Source organism: Eubalaena glacialis, chromosome 11 (assembly GCF_028564815.1).
Source record: "Eubalaena glacialis isolate mEubGla1 chromosome 11, mEubGla1.1.hap2.+ XY, whole genome shotgun sequence".
In the NCBI taxonomy this organism is placed as follows: domain Eukaryota; kingdom Metazoa; phylum Chordata; class Mammalia; order Artiodactyla; family Balaenidae; genus Eubalaena; species Eubalaena glacialis.
In genome coordinates this window covers 39,889,671-39,912,596 of record NC_083726.1, presented here as the reverse complement: position 1 = coordinate 39,912,596, position 22,926 = coordinate 39,889,671, and the positions used below count along the sequence as shown (strand labels likewise).

Genomic DNA, 22,926 nt, shown 5'->3' with positions numbered 1-22,926 from the left:
TTCTACTTACCATTAATTGCCAAAAACTGAAAATTTAAGTAAGTTATTTCAATAAACTGATTTAATTATGCGTTTCCAGGAGTAATATCCAAACATAAAAATCTCAACAAAAAGATTATTTTAAATTAAATATAAATAAATAACCCAGTACCTTTTTAAAGTCAGTTGAATCATCCTTTTCTAGCCTGCTACTGTAAGGTTTTCTTTCTTCTGAGTAACTGTATGATCCAGAGCGACCCAGCAAGGAATCATACCGATCACTAGCTGATGTAGAACTGATTTCATATCTTCAAAAGATGAGTTTGAGTCAAAATCTTTATTATAGGCTTTCACAACTTACATTAACATGCATCCTAGTATATTTAACTAGATATTCCAAAATAGTAGGTAATATTCTCCTTCATCGGTTATCTAATTAACTTTCATGATATATAATAAATAAATGGGAAGTTATTTTTAACACTAATTTCCTTTATTTGAGAAGGGGAGTTCAAAATCTCTATATCTGAAAGTCAAAACTGGTTTTACATCATGATAAATTATTTCAACAATTTTAAACTGTACATTTTTTCCCCCCACATTTTAACATCTCTAAAATCAGAACAAGGCTTACAATTGATGGGTATTATAGTTTAACTGGTAGCACTTTTCCTTTTTTTAAGTGGCATAAAATTGTATTTTAAAATTAGTAACATTTCAGATGATGAACTAACTAGAGTCTATCCGAAGTGATAGATAGTACTATGCCATTTTATACAAGGGACTTGAGCATCTGTGAATTTTGGTATCCACTGCGGAAGCCGGGGGGTTGGGGGGGGGGCAGGGGAGGGCGGATCCTGCAACCAATCCCTCAGGGATACCGAGGGACAACAGAACAGTTTGTCCTAAACAAGAAGAACATATCTCATTTGAAAATGAGGATCCTCTTATTATCTAGTTCTGAATTTGGGTTACTTTTTCTGATAAATGCTACTGCCTCTACACTTCAATTCAATAGAATCATCAGTATATAAAAATTTGTTTAGTTTTACAAGGCTTTGGTTAACAATTATGGGCAAGAGGAACAAAAATTAGATTCAAGGATATTGTGGAGGTTCTCTGAAAAGATGAACAATTTGAGCTAGATGACACTTCTAAAAAGTGTCTTCACTGGTTTTCTTTTATCTGAAGCAGGGATAAGAGAGAAGATTCTGAATACCTAGTGAAATAAATTTCTGGTGGGTTTCATCAGTCTCTGATGTGAATAATGAGATGGTCAGTGTTGAAGTAACTTAGGATGGTTAGGAAAACTAAGAAAAGTTATCACTGTTGCAAATATCTGAGAAAAAATCTTTCTTAGTGACTTACTGTAACTATTGAACTAGAAGTAAAGCCATTGGTAAAGAAAGCTATTAACACTTATCAGGTCATCTAAATATCTATAGATTTTTTTATTAAAATAATTCTACCAACGTAAAAAATTCATAAATATCTAGCAACATATTTTTAGAAAGGATAAAAATGAGAAAAAGGTCAGTAAAAAAAAAAAAAAAAAAGTAAAACATACCTAGAAATGGAATCCGTCTATAAAGAGAGAAAAACATAAGCATAACTAAATTTTTATGCTTTCATTAAAGTAACTTATTGATTAATCAAGAAAATTTAACATCAATACTATTTTCACACTATTAAACTAACACCTATTTATTATATACACTTTAATGTGGTTGTTCTTACAAAGAAATTCTAGAACAGTCACTGTATATTTCTACTTGTCTGATACTATACAATTACCTTTGCCAATTTATAGTCATATTTTGTGAATTTCTACAAAATGGCACCATACATTATTTTTTTAATTAGAAGGAAAAAAAAGAGAGACTAAGACATATCCATTACTTACAACCCGCTTAGCAGGAAAAAGTAACATTTATATTAAGAAATGCAAGTTTATTATGGGACATCTCAAAGCAATTATCTCTCCCATTTTTCTGTTCTTGAGGCCATCAGAGACAAACAAATGAATGCCTAAAGTATTTTATGTATGACAGTATATACATATTTTGCTTAAAATTTATTTTCTGGAAATCCAGCTATACATTCCTTCAAAGTTTAGCAATTAAGGGACAGGAAATTATAATTAATTTTCTTAAGCAAGTGGTATGCTATACTGAAGTTCCAAAACTCTTCTTATCTAAATGGTGAAATGATTAATAGGATAAAATCGTCTTATTGAAGTCAAAGAATTTTTTTGGGGTGGTCATCTTTAGCTCTTTCTCTTTCTATTGAAACACTCACTTAATCTATAATTTTCTATAAAATAACTATTCAGAAATGGTTTGTTAAATTTCTGAATTTAGATATTTATACTTACCCTTGAATGCACTGTGAAATTACTGGGTTCCTTTGGGACTGTCTGAAGTCTCATTCAGACTAAAAATGTCCTCCTAAGTCTATTTAAGTTTCCTTTGCAAAACCAATTTCTTACCTGCTTCCTATTTTTTTGATGTAATGCTTTACTTTATTGATTTATTCTTTAGTTTTATAATAATGAACAATTTTGAAGTTAAATTTCAATTTTCATGATATCATTCAAATTCATAAGCTGCTAAAAGAGTAGATTTTGAAAGTTCTTATCACAAGAAAAAAAATTTGTACTTATGTGTGGTGATGATGTTAACTAGACTTACTGTGCTAATCACTTCACAATACACAAATATTAAATAACAACTTTATACATGTGCAACTAATATAATGTTATATGTCAATTATATCTCAATTTAAAAAAAGAGCAGAAACAAACAAAAGATATTATTTATCCAAATTCAGGAAACTAGCCACACATGAAATAAAATGTATACATATCAAATGAAAACATCACATCTCACCTCACAGTCTGCACTCTGGCTCACTGATTTAAAATTTAAGAATAAATAAAAACTCCAAGTAGTCACAGAAATCACTCAAATTCTACTTCTTTGCCTTTAAAAAGCATGGTGCTAGTATTGGTTATGTTTTATATTTTAAAAATTGTAGTAGAAAGCACATAAAACAAAATATACCATGTAAGCCACTTTTAAGAGTATAGTTCAGTAGCGCTGACGATATTCACACTGTTGTGCAACAGCTCTCTAGAATTTTTTTCATCTTGCAAAACTGTGATTTTATACTCATTAAACAAATCCCCATATCCTCCTACCGCTAGCTCCTGGCAACCACAATTCTACTTTCTGTTACCCATGAGTTTGAATACTCTAGGTACCTCATTTAAGTGGAATCATACAGTATGTGTTTCTTGTGACCTGCTTATTTCACTTAGCATAATGTCCTTGTGGTTCCCTGTGTTTTTTTTTTTTTTTTTTTTAATTAATTTAATTAATTTATTTACAAAACCCTTTCACTCTATTTTGTATTTGTGTGTTGGATACTTGGTTTTTTTTTTTTTTTTTTAATTTATTTATTTATTTTTGGCTGTGTTGGGTCTTCGTTTCTGTGCGAGGGCTTTCTCTAGTTGCGGCAAGCGGGGGCCACTCTTCATCGCGGTGCGCGGGCCTCTCACTATCGCGGCCTCTCTTGTTGCGGAGCACAGGCTCCAGACGCGCAGGCTCAGTAGTTGTGGCTCACGGGCGTAGTCGCTCCGCGGCATGTGGGATCTTCCCAGACCAGGGCTCGAACCCGTGTCCCCTGCATTGGCAGGCAGACTCTCAACCACTGCGCCACCAGGGAAGCCCCCCTGTGTTTTAAAATTATTTTTCCAAAGTAAAAATGCCCTTTAAGTTTTTCTGATTACAGTACCATAAGCTCATATAAAATACCACAGTATAAAAAGTTCCTCTATAATTCCCCATCTCTCAAACGCCCTAGATAACCACTGTTAATCTTTTCTGTACACATATCTTTGTGAACACATAAAATATCTATCCATGCAAATACATTTTGATATATTCCCAACTAATAGACAATTAGGATGTTTTCAATATTTTGCTTCAAGAGCCATGCTGCTGTTAACACTTTAGACTTGTCTTTCCAAACTTAAGTCATTTCCTTGGGAATAAATTTCTCAAAGTGGAATTGCTAAGCTAAAAGGCATGAACTTTTTCTCAAGCCTTCAGATTTGTACTGCTAAACTGATTTCCCAAGAAAACATATTAATTATAATCCCAAAATCTTATATGAAAATGCCTATTTCAATACTAATCATCCCAAACCTAAGCATTATTAACCTTTGCCAATTTCACTTTTGTATTAATTGTTATATCTTTGGTTATTAATGAGAGTAAATGTACTTTAAGCTTGTTGGCCATTTATATTTCTTCTTTTGTAACATTTATAAATTTCATGGATTCTGCCTCTATTTTACTGTCTTTTAAATAGTACAAATATTAGTATTTTAAATGTTACAAAAGAGGGCTAAGCTTATTTACTTTTTTAAAATTTATTTATTTATTTATGGCTACATTGGGTCTTCATTGCTGCGCACAGGCTTTCTCTAGTTGCAGCAAGTGGGGGCTACTCTTCGTTGCGGTGTGGGGGCTTCTCATTGCGGTGGCTTCTCTTGCTGTGGAGCACGGGCTCTAGGCGCACGGGCTTCAGCAGTTGTGGCTCGTGGGCTCTAGGGCACAGGTTCAGTAGTTGTGGCTCACGGGCTTAGTTGCTCCACACCCTGTGGGATCTTCCTGGACCAGGGATTGAACCCGTGTCCCCTGCATTAGCAGGCGGATTCATAACCACTGCACCACCAGGGAAGTCCAGCTTATTTACTTTTAACTGAGCAAATGTGTCTCAATTTTAATAAGGGTGTCTTTTATGCCATTTTCTAGCTTTACATGTTTAAATAATCAAATCTGCTAATCTTTTCTTTTTAGTTTCTTGCCTTGGTGTCTGTCTTACTTAAATTTTTGATTTATTACTAATGTTCTTCTCATGGTAAAAGTTTTATCATCCAATAGTTTAATGAAAGCAAATTATAATAAACCAAGCAACAGAAGCCCCATTTTTGGAAATAATGAACCATATTATGATAAAGTAATTCAAATTTCATCTTAATTTTAATTTATATCCTGAAGGTAGCTTCACAGGTAATTCAAAATATTTAACAACTTTTTGGCAACTTAAATTTACTTTGAAGCAAAAAAGTATATGCTACAAAGCCATTGTTCAATTTGGTGAACTGGGATTCTATAAACTGAATACAAGTTTTGTTATCAAACACACTTTTGAGGTAATGATAACACTATTTCAGAAAATGCACCGAAGAATTGTGTTGCTCATACTTTTTCACAGAAAAAAAAGGGCTGATGTTACAAATTTTCGTAAGAGAGCAACACTTACTTAGTGGAAGCACTTTTCTAGTCTATTGTAAAGACACTATGGGTTAGTGTCTTAACCTCCACTCTTCCTTTTCCTCATGGTACAGCAGTCATTAAGTTTAGATGAGATGGTATGTAGCCCACATTAGCAGCAAAACGGCTGCAATATATCAGTGGTAGGCCTTGTCTGACATAGAGGGTTGCGTAATATAACTGAATTATAATAAATTCTCTTTGTTTAATCCAGTTTAAGCTGGGTTTTGCGTTACTTGTAACTGAAAAAAATGCTAGCACAAAGTAAGATCGAAACAATCCTCTATTTAAAATGAACAAAAACTATTTAAATTGTTTGGAACTAAGAAAAATTTTCTTCATAGAAACAATATTCTACTCAACCTTAATGTATCTCATGTATAATTTTAACAGTAAAACTTAAATACAACATATATCAATATGCTTCAAAATCACAACTTTGTAAGCCAGAAAATCTTTCCCCTCCTATCCCAGCCTGCTGGGATGGGGTATCTGGGTGATATGGCAGTGAGAAGTGTCAGCTGGAGATGGTTTACTAACTCCTTTGCTTTTGTTTACCTGTCCATTGTCTTTCCTTGAAAGATGGGAGTTCACAGTGTACCAATGGGCAAGGAAGATGATGGACAAGTTTACAGAATATAATAAAGAAGAGACATAGGTGAAATGGGGGAGTGCTGACAACTGATAGGCAAAGGGTTTAAAAATGACAAAACTTTTGCCCTGCAAATAATTTACCCTTGTTAGTAATTAATTCCTCAATCTGTCTGGCTATCTAAAGGTAAAATAAAAGTAACTTTTGGGTCAAAATAGGCCCTAAGAGTAATGTCCAGAGTCACCTAGCACAGAGAACCAACTTCTGGGCACTTCACATTATTGTAGGTCCCTGCGACTGAAAGTAATTTTAACAGCTTTATGTAGGAACGCCAAGTCAAAATGAAGAAAATATGATCAGAATACCATTTCAGGCTAGACAGTGCTGAGTTTAAAACATTAAGACTAACTTATGTTGTACAGATCTACTCTTATGTGAATAGAGCTCTTCTAAGTATGTCAGCTTTGTGCACAGCCAAACAAGAGGGAACAGAGGGGCAAAAAAACTAGTGGGAAGAAGCTTTCATCATTTGCTAGCTATGCAACCTTGTCATTCAAACTTGCCTTAGTTTCTTCATCAATACTGAGGGGGCGAGGTGGGGGGGCTTTTCCTGAACATTATTGGGAAGATCAGCTGTGATAATGAATGTAAAATCCTTTAGAGACACTACATTTCTAAACAAATGTAAAGAAAATTAAAATGACCTATTATCTTCTCCAGAATACAACTTCGCCATTTACAAAACTAAAATCTGGATCTGGTAAGGTATGCACTACTTCTGGATATTCTTTAGATACTTTTCTTTGGTCAAAGGTATTACAGGTAGCCCCTGCTTTTCAAAAGTTCGTTTACGCCACTTTGCTTTTACGAAAAAAGGCAAAAAGTGCAAACAGTACTCAACATGTTTTACAGCGAGCCATTACAGAGGCAGCACACCCTCAGCAGCAAAAGAGGCACCGCCAAGCTCCTTCCCTGGGAACTACACTCAGTTTAAGCTGCCACAGCTTTGGACTGTGTCTTTGAGCACCGCGATTTATCTCAATTTATCTCTTGCATCCGGTAGCAAGATGTGTCCTAAGGTAATTCCCTCTTCACTTTATGTGGCTTACTGAAGATTATGGAACACTCTACTTTTGGACAGCAGTGGAAACCTGTATTCTCTTCTTTGTTTTTTCTTTTCAAGTTTGAAGGTTAATTTACATACAATAAACTACATCCACTTAGAGTACACAGTTTGATGAGTTTTGACAGTTGTGTATATCCAAAAAATTACCTCTACAATCAAGATCTAGAACATTCCCAATGTCTCTAAAATACTCTTTGTGCCCCTTTCCAGTCCCTCCACGCCTGATTCCAGAAAACCACTGATGGTCTATCCCCAGCAGGCAGGTACAGTGTGCAGTAACTGTCTGACATGAATAAATATAAACACAAGTAAAAAGTAACCCTTAAAAAATACGAACACTTCTAAATACAAAAAATAATGTTATTTACCTGAGTTTCTTTCTTATTGGATCCCTCTTCTGTATCTGATTGTTGTTCTTGTTCATTTTCATCACTCTAAAATAGATTTTAGAAAAGTAAAGATAAATTTCAAACGGTTAATATTTAAATACATTAGGGTTTTTGTAATTTAAAATGACCCTTGAGAAAAACCTAACAGGAAATGGATCAAAAGGAAAACTGTTTTTTAAGTGTGACTTTTTTTGCCTTATTTAGAGGAAGCCTATTTTGTTTGCATGGTACAATATAAGTAGGTTAGCGTATACGGTGAAGAAAGACCATCTACCTAACATTCTGATTTAGGAAACACATTTCATGTGTTTCATGCTAAGCTGGAGGCTTAGCATGAAAAAGATGATACTCAATTTTATATTGTAATGTTACTGCATGTACTTTAATAGTCAATATAGATACTATGTAGCTGCTCAACTATAATGAGGCAGCAAAAATAGGAAACTCATTAAGTAAGAAAAGCTCTATTCTATAAGCTTGGCAAGATTTATACAACAGTCCTATTATATTTAGGTAGTTCAGCTATCTAGAAATTTTTTGGGAATTTACAGCACACCAAATAGAAAACTAAGGTCTCAGTAGGCTAAAAACCTAGACTCCCAGACAATAGGAATATTCTACTAGAAGGCCTGAACATCTCAACAAACCATAAAGGATTGAAAGAAAAGGGAAATTTGCAATCAAACATATCTGGCTCAGGCTCACTATAAAAATACCACAGGCTTTAAAACTAAATCATCCTATTTCACACTGGTACAGCTATTTTCAGCTCTGTGACTTAGGGTAAATTTATTAAAAAAATTTTTGAGCCACAGTTATCTCCTCCACAAGTGGGGATAAAAACCTTATAGAATTGCCCTAAGGATTATAGAGGATCTTTGTACAAACTATCATGTGGTACCTAGCAAAAATGATATGTGAAGTTACTAAGTGAACAGGAGAAATCAATGCTGCTACTGCCAGTATTACTTATTAATATAAATGTATTAATTCCGCAACATGAACTAATTGTCTTTTTTTTTTTTAAATAAATTTATTTATTTATTGGCTGAGTTTGGTCTTTGTTGCTGCGCGCGGGCTCCCTCTAGCTGCGGCGAGTGGGGGCCACTCTTCCCTGCGGTGCACGGGCTTCTTATGGCGGTGGCTTCTCTTGTTGTGGAGCACGGGCTCCAGGCACGCGGGCTTCAGTAGTTGTGGCTCGCGGGCTGTAGAGCGCAGGCTCAGTAGTTGTGGCTCGCGGGCTTAGTTGCTCTGCGGCATGTGGGATCTTCCCGGACCAGGGCTCGAACCCGTGTCCCCTGAGTTGGCAGGCGGACTCTCAACCACTGTGCCACCAGGGAAGCCCGAACTAATTGTCTTTATGCGTTACTGTTTCATGGAAGAACACAGGAACTGGAAACTTAAAAAGTGGGGAGGGGGACTTCCCTGGTGGCACAGTGGTTAAGAATCCGCCTGCCAATGCAGGGGACACGGGTTTGATCCCTGGTCCAGGAAGATCCCACATGCCGCGGAGCAACTAAGGCCGTGCGCCACAACTACTGAGCCTGCGAGCCACAACTACTGAGCCCGCGTGCCTAGAGCCCGTGCTCCACAACAAGAGAAGCCACCGCAATGAGAAGCCCGCGCACCACAATGAAGAGTAGCCCCCACTTGCCACAAATAGAGAAAGCCCGAGCGCAGCAACGAAGACCCACCGCAGCCAAAAATAAATAAATAAATAAATTTATTTAAAAAGAAAAAAAAATGTGGGAAGGCTCAGAGGTCCTGAAAAGTAGTAACTAAGAAAAAAAAAAAAAAAAAAGGAAACCTAATAATATAACAGAGTAAAAACTCTACCTTATCTTTGACAGAGCCCTTGGTTCTTTTTGTATATTGTCTGATATAGGTTCAATCATGAGGCCATGAAAAGGGAAGGAGACTTGTGCTGATGGTTGATTAGAACACAATTCAATGCAAGCTCAAATTAAAAAGATGAGTATTGCCCATATGGATCTCAGGAAGAATTCTTATAATGCTGGTTAAGTGTATGACTCCAGAAAGTGGATTTTTGAAGGGAGAGCTGGTGTAAATAAAACTGGGGAAAAATAAATACTATATAATAAAGCTTTGCCTATTAAACCCCTAATACATGTTAAGTTATTAAAAAGATAATTTTTAAGTAGTAAGAGTTACTATGTTAAGGTGCTAAGACTGTGAGGTTTTATTTTACTCTTATTAAAATGTTACTGGGCAATCAGTGAGAATCAACCAGACATCATGTACTTCCTGACAGAGGACAAAACACCCTGCCAAGAGAATACTGAACCAAAATCTGATCATTTCTCTACCTCGAACTACCAATTTATAGGAAACATAAAAAGCTACATGACTGTGTTAAACTACAGTTCAGGGATATAACCCAGTTCATTCAAAAATAACTGTAAGAAAAAAAGAGATGGAGGACATAACTGATTACAGGAGACTTTAAAGAAATAACTAATCATAATGTATGGTCCTTATTTGGTTCCTACTCAAATCAGCAAAGTATAAAATTAGAACAGGGACGTCCCTGGTGGTCCAATGGGTAAGACTGTGCTCCCAATGCAGGGGGCCCAGGTTTGATCCCTCGTCGGGGAACTAGATCCCACACGCATGCCACAACTGAGAGTTCACATGCTGCAACTAAGAGTCCTCATGCCGCAACTAAAAGATCCCGTGTGCTGCAACTAAGACCCGGCGATGCCAAAATAAATAAATAAATAACTATTTAGGACTTCCCTGGTGGCGCAGTGAGAATCTGCCTGTCAATGCAGGGGACACAGGTTCGAGCCCTGGTCTGGGAAGATCCCACATGCCGTGGAGCAACTAAGCCCGTGTACCACAACTACTGACCCTGCGCTCTAGAGCCCACACCCCGCAACTACTGAAGCCCATGTGCCTAGAGCCTGTGCTCCATAACAAGAGAAGCCACCGCAATGAGAAGGCCGAGCACCGCAACAAAGAGTAGCCCCCGCTCGCCACAGTTAGAGAAAGCCCACGCGCAGCAACCCAATGCAGCCAAAAATAAAACAGTCTATGGCAAAACTGAGAAATCTAATACTAAATGCCTACTGAGGAGGGTCTCGCAACAGAGCAAATAAATTCTAGCCATACGCCCAGAAAGATTCAGGAATTGTAGATTTTAAAAAAACCAAAAAAATAAAAATAAAATAAAATAACTATTTAAAAAATAAAATAAAATTACAACAAACCATTTATGGCAATATGAGTCAACAGGACATTAAAACTGACTGGATATTCAATATTAAGGATTTATTGTCAATTTATTTAAAAATAAACATGATCATGATATTGTGATTACTTTTATTATTTTTTAAAAATAAAATTTTAATATTTTTTAAAAAGGTGTCCTTATTTCTTAAAAATACAGACTGAAGTTTTTACATATAAAATGATATTACTAAGATTTTCTTCAAAATAATACGGGAGTTGGGAAAGTGGTGGGGATTTAGCTTAAACAATAAATACCTGGGGTGGGGCCATATACTTTTTTATGTTTGAACTTTTCTGTATTAAAAAAATTTTTTAACGAAAAAAAAAAATCAACTGGCTAAAAAAACAATCCTCCCAAAACCAAATTATTTTTGCCTTTCTGTAGGTATATGTTGTATTGAAACAGTATAAATTTCACTTTAACCACGTTACCCCATAGCTCTTCTTTCTCTTGCATGTGAATATCAATGTCAGGCATAAAATCAGGGAATCAAGAAAAAAAATTTAAGTTTATAGGATTGTTATAATTTGATAAGTAAAGCACTGTAACTATCCAGCATCACTTGAGATGGAAATAATTGTTATGTATATCATAATCATATTCATGAAAATAGGATTAAATGTAAAGCATCTTTCTTTCAAGAACCGCTAAGATAAATGAGCAGTTTAGCCATTATACAATAATCAACATCTGTACACTGAGCTGCAGCCATTATTATTTTTATTCCAATATTGGGACAGTATTCTTGCTTTTAATACCAGAAATCTAAGTAGTTGTTTATTCTTATAAAGAAGAACTCTTCTGATTTAAATATGTCAGCTCAAACACATAGTGATGATCTAAAGAATATATAATCTGAGGCATATAAGAAATCATTAGTGTACATTCTTGGAAAGATTAAGCATACTATCAAGTAGTTATATCTTAATAGGTTCTCACATCTTGTGTCCAGAATGAAACTCCTGTAGATCTTCTTTTCTCTCTTGGTCGCCGTCGTTCTCTGATTGATTTAGGTTGTGATTTATCTTCTCCCTCTTTTTCTTCTTCTCTCTTTTCTCCCTCTGTTAAGGATTAAAATCAATCATATGGCAGCCATGTATCTTGATAGTATTTTGCAGTGTAAATGTGAAAATAATTCTAAGTCAACCTCCTTTGTGAAGCCTTCTAAAATTCTCTAATCAGAAATAATTTTTGCCCCTCCCAGTGCTCCTAAAACACTTGGCTTAAACATGTATCTGGGGGCCTTCCCTGGTGGCGCAGTGGTTAAGAGTCTGCCTGCCAATGCAGGGGACAAGGGTTCGAGCCCTGGTCTGGGAAGATCCCACATGCCGCAGAGCAACTGGGCCCGTGAGCCACAATTTACTGAGCCTGCGCGTCTGGAGCCTGTGCTCCGCAACAAGAGAGGCCACGGCAGTGAGAGGCCCGTGCACCGCGATGTGGAGTGGCCCCCGCTTGCCGCAACTAGAGAAAGCCCTCGCACAGAAACGAAGACCCAACACAGCCATAAATAAATAAATAAATAAATAAATAAACCCAAAAAAAGTTAAAAAAAAAAAAAGTTTATTAAAAAAAAAAGAAAAAAAAACATGTATCTGTATCTCTCATTAGATACGTTTTTGAGAATCAAGATAAGAACTAATTTTAATTACTTCATTTTTCTAGTGCCTAAAACAAAAAGTTTGCTAAAAAGACACGCTTGCTATTTGCTGAACAGAAAATAATTGAATCCTATGAAGAGAATGGGGTCCCAGTTATTAACGTCTGACAGGAAGATAGTTATTATACCTAACATTAACACTTCAAGATAGTTATTATACCCAAACAGTGCATAATGATGGAACAGCTAGTGGGCATCATACAAATTTATCAGTTTCTGCTTCTACCATTCCCAGTCCTCCTTCAGCAGTAATGAATACAGTAGTCATTGAATTTTCTATTAGTATCTAAGAGCAAACCTTCTTTTTTGTTGCTGGGGAAAAAATTATCTTTTATTAAAAACAAATCAATGTAAACAAATGTTAGTCTTCAAATTTGTTCCCTTCCTGGGATAGTTAAAATAGCTTCAGACTTACATACTAGAAGAATATTAGGGCCTCTGAATATGCTTTAAAAAGTAGACAGGGCTTCCCTGGTGGCGCAGTGGTTGGAGTCTGCCTGCCAATGCTGGGGACAAGGGTTTGATCCCTGGTCCAGGAGGATCCCACATGCCATGGAGCGGCTAAGCCTGTGTGCCACAACTACTGAGCCTGCGCTCTAGAGCCCGCGAGCCACACTACTGAAGCCTGCGCGCCTAGGGCCCGTGCTCCACAACGGGAGAAGCCACCGCAATGAGAGGCCCGCACACCGCAACAAGGAGTGGCCCCCGCTCACTGCAACTGGAGAGAGCCCTTGCGCAGCAATGAAGACCCAACGCAGCCAAAAAAAAAAAGATTGTAAAAAAAAAAAAAAAGAGACATATATGGAACAAAGTAACGTTAAAAATGATTTTTAAAAGGCTCCTTGTGTCATTGTCTCCTTGCTGTGAAGAAAAAGAAGCTAAAGAAACCCCAGGGGTTCCCTGGTGGCGCAGTGGTTAAGAGTCCGCCTGCCAATGCAGGGGACACGGGTTCGAGCCCTGGTCCCGGAAGATCCCACATGCCGCGGAGCGGCTGGGCCCGTGAGCCACAATTACTGAGCCTGCGTGTCTGGAGCCTGTGCTCCGCAACGAGAGAGGCCGCGATAGTGAGAGGCCCGCGCACTGCGATGAAGAGTGGCCCCCACTTGCCACAACTGGAGAAAGCCCTAGCACAGAAACAAAGACCCAACACAGCCATAAATAAATAAATAAAATTTAAAAGAGATAAAAGAAAATCAATAATTAAAAAAAAAAAAAAGAATTAAAAAAAAAAAAAAAAGAAACCCCAAAATTATAGTATTAAGAGGGGTTTTAAAGTTGCTTTTAGAATTAGTTTACAGCAAAGGTCGCAAACTCCAACACACAGAGTGGCCATCCAGGTTACGTAGAGAGGTAAAATGGGCCAGGAGGGCACTACTCCAAAGGGGTGGGGGTGGGGCTGCTACTACTTGGCTCTCATCAATTGTTGACCTGTGAGAATTCAGAGCCAGCATTGCCATATCCTCCAACTTTTCAACAGAAGACAGAAATCTGAACTTTATGCAGATACCCCTAATTTTAAATGTTGGCTCAAAATTTTTACAAACATTAGATGGGCCTCACACTTAGTGGTTTAAAGAACTGAAATATCTCAATGACCAACAAAAGAAAAGCCAGCTGGAAATTGAAAAAAATTTAATTTTCTGAAGTTTATTCCTACATGATTACTGATATTATCATGACTAATACTATGAAGATTTTGCTTTTTTTTTTTTACTTTTTATTTATTTATTTAATTTATTTTATTTTTGGCTGCGCTGGGTCTTTGTTGCTGCGAGCAGGGGCTACTCTTCGTTGCAGTGTGCGGGTTTCTCATTGCGGTGGCTTCTCTTGTTGCAGAGCACGGGCTCTAAGCACGTGGGCTTCAGTAGTTGTGGCTCACGGGCTCTAGAGCGCAGTCTCAGTAGTTGTGGCACACGGGCTTTGTTGCTCGCCGGCACGTGGGATCTTCCCAGACCAGGGCCCGAACCCGTGTTCCCTGCATTGGCAGGCGGATTCTTAACCACTGTGCCACCATGGAAGCCCGAGATTTTGCTTTTAAAATATAAAATACCTACAGTTAGGAATAATTTTATTTAGTAGCCATCTCTTATTTAAAGGAGGAGCTAATTAGTGTTTACATAGGAAGTTTATATGAAATAATAGGAAATGTTAATAGCATCAATATGCCAATATACAGCTGAAAAAGAAATCTATTTCTTAAGAAATAAGCATAAAAATAAGTTTTTTTGGCAAGGACATTACATATGTTAAATGATTCTTGTTTAAAACAATTTCACAGAAAACAGTTAAAAGATATCTACATAATATGCAAGAAATGACTTGAAACATTAATAAACTGCTCCTAGAAATAATCACCCCACCAGCTTTTCTATACTAACTTTTCTATGTTGATGGACATAAAGATTTTTGAAGGCAATAAAGATACATGTATCAATGCCAGACCATATTATTTTCTGTTTTTATTTTCTACTTTTCTCATTCTCAACCATCATGTTCTTTCTGGTTAGGTAGAATGAGTCCCAGTTTAGGATGTTGTTTCTCTTCTGTTAAACTATTAGTTAGGAAAAACCAACTCAAAGAATTAATCTTAAGGAAACAAAGTGTTTTCAAAATTTGGTCTTCTTACCTCTTTCATTTTCCTTTGTTAATCCTCTGGAGTAAGCAGAAGTTATACCTACAAGACTATTTGGCCTGTTTAGCTGACTTGAAGCATAGAGTGAACTGCTCATGGTAGAAAGTGAAGAGGATGGAGTGGTTGAACTTGAAGTTGATACTGGTCTGTAGCGTTGATAAGTCTGTGAAACATTAAAATTAACACCCATTTGAAATATTAAACATAGATAAAAACATATAAGACACTTAAATTCATTTCAAAGGAAAAGTAATGTTCTAATCATGTCAAAATAATTTAGATTTCCAGTTAAAATCCTTATGAATATTTTGTATATGGTTTGTTAGTATATAAATCTCTTGCATTTTGAGAATCACAAGAACTATCCGTGCCACTTGACCTAGCGGTGTTGTTGGTATACTATTACCTCATCATATGTTCTGGAGTACTTCTGTTTATATTCATCTTCTCTAGATGTTTCTGACTCCTTCTTTTCTTCTTGCTTCTCTTTATCCTGTTTTTCTTTTTCCTCTTTTTCTTTTTCTTCATTTTCTTGTTCTCTGGTTCGGGTAGAACGACTCCTTCCTATCGTTTTCTCAGCTTCCTGAAGATCAGTCAATGTCACCCCCTGCACCCAAAAAAAGATAAATTTAATTATGAAAGGCATTAAGGCTCATTTCAAAGGAATATTTTATAAGTAGATATATTAAATATGAATGTATTAAAAGTCAAATATGCATGTTTGGAATTGGTTTGCAAATTGAAACAGAATTTCTACTTAGCAAGTCACATTCACTCTATGAAGAATCATCATGAGCAAGCACAATAATAGGTACTGGGAAAGAAATAAAATACGTGTAAGAAGTTGTCTCTGTATTCAAGAGATTAACAGAATAGCACAGGAACTGACCATATGAATATAAATATTCCCAAGAAGTTCAGAGAAAGAAGGAAAAGCCAATATATGCATTATTTATATATTAAATTTATATGTATTTATGTTTCTGTATATGTATATGCACACAGAGAAGATTTCAGTAAAGAAGTAATTTTTGAAGGTTAAGTCTTGAAAAGAATAGGTTGGATTTCAAGAAGTTAAGGTACGAGGACAGAAAAAATATGTTAAGTAATGGCAAGGATTAAACACTTGAATCTGGGGACTTCTCTGGTGGTCCAGTGGTAAAGAATCCGTCTTCCAATGCTGGGCATGTGGGTCTGATCCCTGGCCGGGGAGATAAGATCCCATATGCCGCGGGGCAACTAAGCCCGCGTGCCACAACTACTGAGCTCGCGTGCCTCAACAAGAGAGTCCACGTGCCGCAAACTATTGAGCCCATGCACTCTGGAGCTCACGCGTCACAACTAGAGAGAGAAAACCCGCAAACCACAACTAGAGAGAAGCCCACGCGCTGCAACGAAGAGCCCACGTGCCTCACCGAAAAGATCCCACATGCCTCAACGAAGATCCTGCGTGTTGCAACTAAGACCCGAGGTAGCCAAAAAAATAAAGAAAATAAATAAATAAAATAAATAAACAGTTGAATCTGGACTTTGGAGCCCCTCAACTGTAGGAAAGGGAAGACACAAGAAATATAGGAGAGAGAGTGGCAAGGAGGTAAGAAGATGATAACTAGCTTGAGTGACATTTTTCTCATACTTATATATCAGCTTTTTGATATACCTAATATAAAAGACCTATTTCCCATACCTTCCAAAGACGCATAGAATTCTTTAATAATTATGACACATCATATATGATTAATTTTAACACTGATCAAATACCCTGAGCCAGACACTATATTAGGAATAGAAAAATAAATACTTAAAGAGATACAAAGGCATATGCTACTTAGACGAAATGTAACATTAACAGTATAGCCACATAAAAAGGCTACGGTAGGATTACTAAGGCAACTTTTATCTTTTAAGATTTACTCATATTATATAGTGACATCAATATTTTCACAGACATGTGAAAAAGGGAAAGATAATTTATTTTGAACTTTTATATATTATACACATTAAATATACCTGTGTTGATCTTCTAGACTGTCTTGCTTGTCTAGATCTTGCTTTTCTTTGGGATTCAGACTCTTCATCTCTAACAGGAGTGAGGTATGATCTACAGTAATAAATAAAAATGGTCACTTGGAGATACAATACCTGTGAATATAATTACACATGAACGTGTGTAAGTGAAACATTTAAATTTAGCATTTTAATGGATTGTAAGAAAGAGTCTTCAGAAAATGGTTAAACCCACTCTGAAATTCAACAATGCAATTTGATAGTTTTTTAGATCGGAACTACTCATATTAACATATTTTTAAAGTTCTTCCTAACCACAGTTTTGTTTTTTTTTAAACTATGTAACATCATTCCTCTTAGCTCCTTTCTTGATTTCCTGCAACACCATCCTAGACGATATGTGAAGTTACAAGGCTAAACTCTAGACTGTCAATGTCTTTTTATGGTAAAGGACTGAATGTAATATTTAGGCTATGGGATGACTAGTGAGGAAGCAGCACTCCCTGCATTCTTGTCATTGTGCATTTACTAATAATGTTTTTGGCAGACATCACACTCTTGTTCATACTTTAAATTCTCTAAAAATTCAAGTGTTTTTATACACAAACTGCTTTAAAATCAGCATCTTATTCTTGGGTCGCTGATTTTCTGATACAGAGAAGAGGATTTGGCATTTATGTTCACTAGATTTTATATTATAAATCTAAGCCTATGTTCCATCCTGTCACAAGGTATGCACAATTTCAAAAGCATGCAATCTGGGCTTCCCTGGTGGCGCAGTGGTTGAGAATCTGCCTGTCAATGCAGGGGACACGGGTTCAAGCCCTGGTCTGGGAAGATCCCACATGCCACGGAGCAACTAGGCCCGTGAGCCACAACTACTGAGCCTGCGCGGCTGGAGCCTGTGCTCCGCAACAAGAGAGGCCGCGACAGTAAGAGGTCCGTGCACCACGATGAAGAGTGGCCCCCACTCGCCACAACTAGGAAAAGCCCTCGCACAGAAACGAGGACCCAACACAGCCAAAAATAAAAAAAATAAAATAAAATTTAAAAAAAATTAAAAAAAAGCATGCAATCTATGTCAAGAGGTAAATAATGAATTAAAGGGTTGAACAAGCAAAGACAAGACAGAGCCCTGCAACATAAAACTTCCCTCTAATGATCAATATTATTCGGGAAGTTCAATTGTTAACACTTTATCTAATTACACTACCATCTAGCTCACATTTCTCACAGAACATTCTGAACTTGAGTATCTTTATTTTCTGTTGTTCATTAAGTTTATCAATAACCTATCATCATACCCCTATCCCCAAATGCTATTTTTTAAAAACTCTCATGTTAGCTTTAGTGTTCTTCTCAATTTGTAATTCATTCTGCTCTTTAACCTCCCTGACACTATTCACATATTCGTAACAAACTTTAGAATTTATTCTTTGTTTTATGCCTTATGTTTTATTTTTTCTGTGTCCTTTAAAGCTCTAAGTTCAGAGAGTATAACACATCTTCAAACACCTTACAGTTATTTACAGTTCCTTCAGAATTCTTTTTAGAGAACTCTCATTCTTTTTGATACATAGGAATGCGTCGCTCCCTCCAAAGTCTTGAATTTTTTGGAATCTGTCTCTCTAAAACTAGAATACAAGATTCATTATTCCTAGGATTTGTCTCCTTGGATAACTAACCCTAAGATGACACAGTCATTTCTCACCCAAGATCCTGGTTGCCTCAATTTCATCAATTAACTCCTACTTATTGGTTAAAGTTAGTTCTAGAGGACTGGTTCTTCTTGCTTCTCTAATCACAGATAAACTGTAAAGCAAGGTAAGTCAAGAAATTCTCAAGAGGGTGTTTTTACTTGAATGAGACATCCAGCAAACTTAGATGAAAATCCCATCACTTCTATATTCTGACTTAAGTTGTTTTTATCATCTGCTTTGAGAAAATATCACTTGTGTTCTCTATTCGGTTGAATAACTTATGGCACTATATCATAAGGATAAGACTTTTTTTTCCTCTTTATCTGTATGTTTTCTATCATTTTTTACCTCTAGGTTTCTAGAATATCCTGAATGATTATGTCTTTTTGCTATCATAGTAGCACTACATTTATCTCATCAATAAGGCACAGCTCATCAAATTGAAGCATTTCATTGAAGAGCTCTATCCTACCAAATTTGGTTTCTATTAAAAACTAGTACTGACTTAAGTTCATAAAATACAATTTTAATTTTTTTAATTAAAAAAAAATTTGTCTCCCTAAAAGTGAAAGGCAAGGGAGAAGTCACTAAATAAAACATTTTGCTTATCACCATTTCTGTAGTTTAACTTTCTCTTAGTTGAAATTCTGTATGGCTTCATCTGTACCAACGCACAAACCCAGAGATGAATACAACTGGTAGGATACCTGCCCTCTCTCCCTTCTATGCTGCTCAAAAGCTTGATATTCCTTTTTCTCCCATTGTTTTATTATTTCTATTCTGTCTATATATCAATTCTCTTGAGTTTTAAGGTTTTTATTCAGCTATAACAGATACTTTCTCATTTTTATTACAACTCCAGTGATTTTCTGGGACAAGAAAGAGGATAACCAATAAATTTGTTATTAGAGTTTAAGAAACATTAATTCTGGAATACGATTTTTGTATTGTTTGTTGTAGAAGTTGATTATATAAATATGGAAAATACTATACATTCTAACCTTCTCCAGGAAAATAACAACATATTAAAAGGTCTGAAAAGGACTGAGGGAAGAAACCTGTTTAACTGTGTTTAACTCAGCAATTTCCAAGACCATTTAAGGAGGAAAAACTTTTTTTTTCTTTTGTGGTACATCTATTAAATGTGTAAAAGTTCTCTGTGAAATAGCCTGTGAAATGGCTATTTTTTTTCATCCATTCATTTAACACTTATTTATGCATCTACTGGTCCTATGCAATTTACTGCCTTTTGGACTTCCACCAGATGAGGAAAAAAAAAATAACAGAAAGAGAAGAAACCTAAATGTGATAGCAAATCTAGTTTAACAAAAGTTTATAGCAGCCTAGACAGCTGCATGTATCACTTTAGCATTTCATGAGCTGCTCTGAAAGTACAAATGGACATGAAAGACTGAATTCTTATTTCCACTATGTACGAAGTTTTCATATATAGTTTAAAACAACTGCACTGTCACTATGCCCCTTTACCCCATGGCAAATAGCACTATCAACCATCACACTCTCTCCCAAGAAGCCTAGATTACTTTTCAATACTTTCAAGCTGCCATGAAAGTTAATAAATCTATTTATCATATCTGGTTTAACATATGTAGGTCAGGGGCATAAAAATTACTAGCTGAAAGACTTGTAAAATCTGTTCATTTAAAATTTCCATACAAACGTTTGCTCCAAATTAGCATAAAAACCTAGCCTATCGATTTGTAATATAGGAAATATATTTGATAGTCCCCATCTGAAATTCAGTTCCTTTCTCCTCCTTGAGGTGTCTATACAGAGCAGATCTCTAAGAACAGGATGTAGAGAAGACAAATAATTCATATTTTTAATATTTGTTTAATTCCAAAGAGGTGATCATCAAAAAGATGGCAGAACACACCAAATTCCATTACTATATCATATTGTCATATTGATCTCTTTCGTATAACTGTATAGGGTATATAATTTTACTTACTAGTCTTAGATTGCCCACTATTTTCTGAACAATCCAAAGGTTATTTTTAAATTAAGGTTTTTTTCCCTCAGTAAAAGCAATTATTCTATATATTATTTCCCTGACATTTATTGGCTGAAATATTTATATTTATTTATAATATTTATATTTTGGTTAGTCAACCAAATTACATCTCTAAAAAACTGAATACCAGCCCTTGCTTCTCACTCAGCATTTTTCCTTCCAGGGGGAAAATAAGTGGACAAATGGGAGCTGACTGAGCCAAGGGAAAATGGTAGAAAAGAGTAGTTGTACTGAACCATGTGAATTCATACTACAAATACGAAGTTATTAGTAAGGTACTGTTTTGCAGTTTGAAAAGACTATGGAGAATTAGAAATGCCTAAACAATGAAAGAATTTGCCATCTTGCTCCACCTACCTATCTATCTATCTATCTATCTATCTATCTATCTATCTATCTACCTATCTAGATATTCTGCCGCCCCGCGAGGCTTGCTGGATCTGTTCCCTGACCAGGGATTGAACCCAGGCCATGGCAGTGAAAGCCTGGAATCTTAACCTCTAGGCCACCAGGGAACCTCGCCATGCTCCATCTATGTAAAACTAGCTTCTCCTCCCTGCTCCCCAATGCCTCCTCCCTCCAATTAATCAATTGGAAATCTTTATGAAAACAGAAAATTTTCATCCAAACCTGATCAATAAAAACAGGAAAAGTCAACAATAATGTGGAATTTAATAGTGTACACAGTAACTTTACATAATATCTAAAAGTACATATGTAAGGGTACCTAAAAATGGCATAAATGTATTAGTATCTTTTTCAGCCACAGTATATTCTTAAATCACCATACAGACATTTGGGGGCAAATTTTCAACTATATACATTTTGAAACCATTAATGAAATTTAATTAAAAAGACAAACAGGGGAATTCCCTGGAAGTCCAGTGGTTAGGATCCGTGCCTTCACTGCTGAAGGCCCTGGTTCAATCCCTGGTTGGGGAACTAAGATCCCACAAGCCAAGCAGCGCGGCCAACAACAACAACAAAAAAAGACAGACAAGGCCAAAATTGCAAACAATTATTTGACATGAAACAAAACACAAACATTAATATTATTGCACACATCACTGAAACAAGTTAAGACAAAATTTCTGTAATGTAGACCAGGAAAAATGTCAATAGACATATTTTATTTCTTATGATATGAGAACCTGCTCTGTCCTAACAATATCACCGAATATTTAATTCTCAATCTTTAAAGTCTTCCAGGATTTATTCTAAAAAGCTGAAACTCAATACTTTCCAACAATATAAAAAATAAAGAAATCTGAGGTTAAGAATCATAATTTGCTTGTTCTGACATAACTGATGATTTTGGGGAGGCATTCATTGGCTTTGTCATTGGAAAAATTTTTTTAAAGTATGGAATGCTACAGATAGAAAGGATTCTAGAAGTTAAAAACTATATAAATTAAATACCTCATTTTACAGAAGAATAAATTCTGACCCACAGAGAACTCTTACCTTAGGATTAAGGCACAGCAAGGAGTAGAAAACCAAGACCTCCTGAACTTTTTCCCCTTCAGCTCCCCACCTCCCAAAAAAGCAAAGCCCTCAAATTCATTTTCACTAGAAGAGAATGATGAGTGCCTATGAACCTCTAATTTCTGTAGGCTATGTGGTCTCATTGAAAACACTTCAAAAACCTAAAACTGACTAAGAGAAAAACAAAACAAGAATTAATTAAAATATGATATGACCTATACTGGTATTCAAAAATCACAAAATGCTAACTGCTTGTAGTGCTGTTAGAGAAGTATCATTAAATTTCACCATAAAAATAGAAATGAAGCATAAATATATTGACAGAAACTAAAGATGTAATGATAGGCAGGAAAACATTTTTTTAATTAAAAAAGTTTTCAAAACATTTAACATTTTGTTACTTTTCATATATTCAACACAAATATTACTATAAGGATGCTACTACTTACAACAGGCCATGCACTTTGCTAGGCATCAGAGACAAAAGATGTATAAGACTGTATATGAATACTATGTGCTAGAAATAAAACCAAATTAATCTGGTTGGTATTTTAGTTAAGGAAAATATCAGTTATGTAGCTAATTTTTCAAGAATAAAATATTTAAAGAGGTTACGTTTAGTTTCCTAAGATGTTCTTTCTCAAGAGGGAAAACCAAAATCAAAGCTAGGGACTATGCATGATATAGCAGACAGAACCCTGGACTGATTCTCCTGTAATATTGGGCCTA

At 35.9% G+C, this 22,926-nt stretch overlaps 1 protein-coding gene across 3 annotated transcripts in view; it reads right to left on the bottom strand.

Annotated features, from left to right (window-relative positions):
• Positions 1-22,926, bottom strand: part of PPP1R12A (protein phosphatase 1 regulatory subunit 12A) — a 149,701-nt gene that overhangs the window by 14,932 nt on the left and 111,843 nt on the right. For 2 of the 3 annotated variants that reach the window (XM_061204151.1, XM_061204152.1), the window contains 7 exons: positions 16,981-17,071; positions 15,377-15,577; positions 14,965-15,133; positions 11,621-11,742; positions 7,408-7,473; positions 1,547-1,563; positions 152-287 (listed from right to left, as the gene is read on the bottom strand). In XM_061204151.1, coding sequence (XP_061060134.1) covers positions 152-287; positions 1,547-1,563; positions 7,408-7,473; positions 11,621-11,742; positions 14,965-15,133; positions 15,377-15,577; positions 16,981-17,071 — 802 coding nt within the window. Of the gene's footprint in view, positions 1-151; positions 288-1,546; positions 1,564-7,380; positions 7,474-11,620; positions 11,743-14,964; positions 15,134-15,376; positions 15,578-16,980; positions 17,072-22,926 lie in introns of those variants that run through there. The other variant, XM_061204153.1, reaches the window with a different exon arrangement.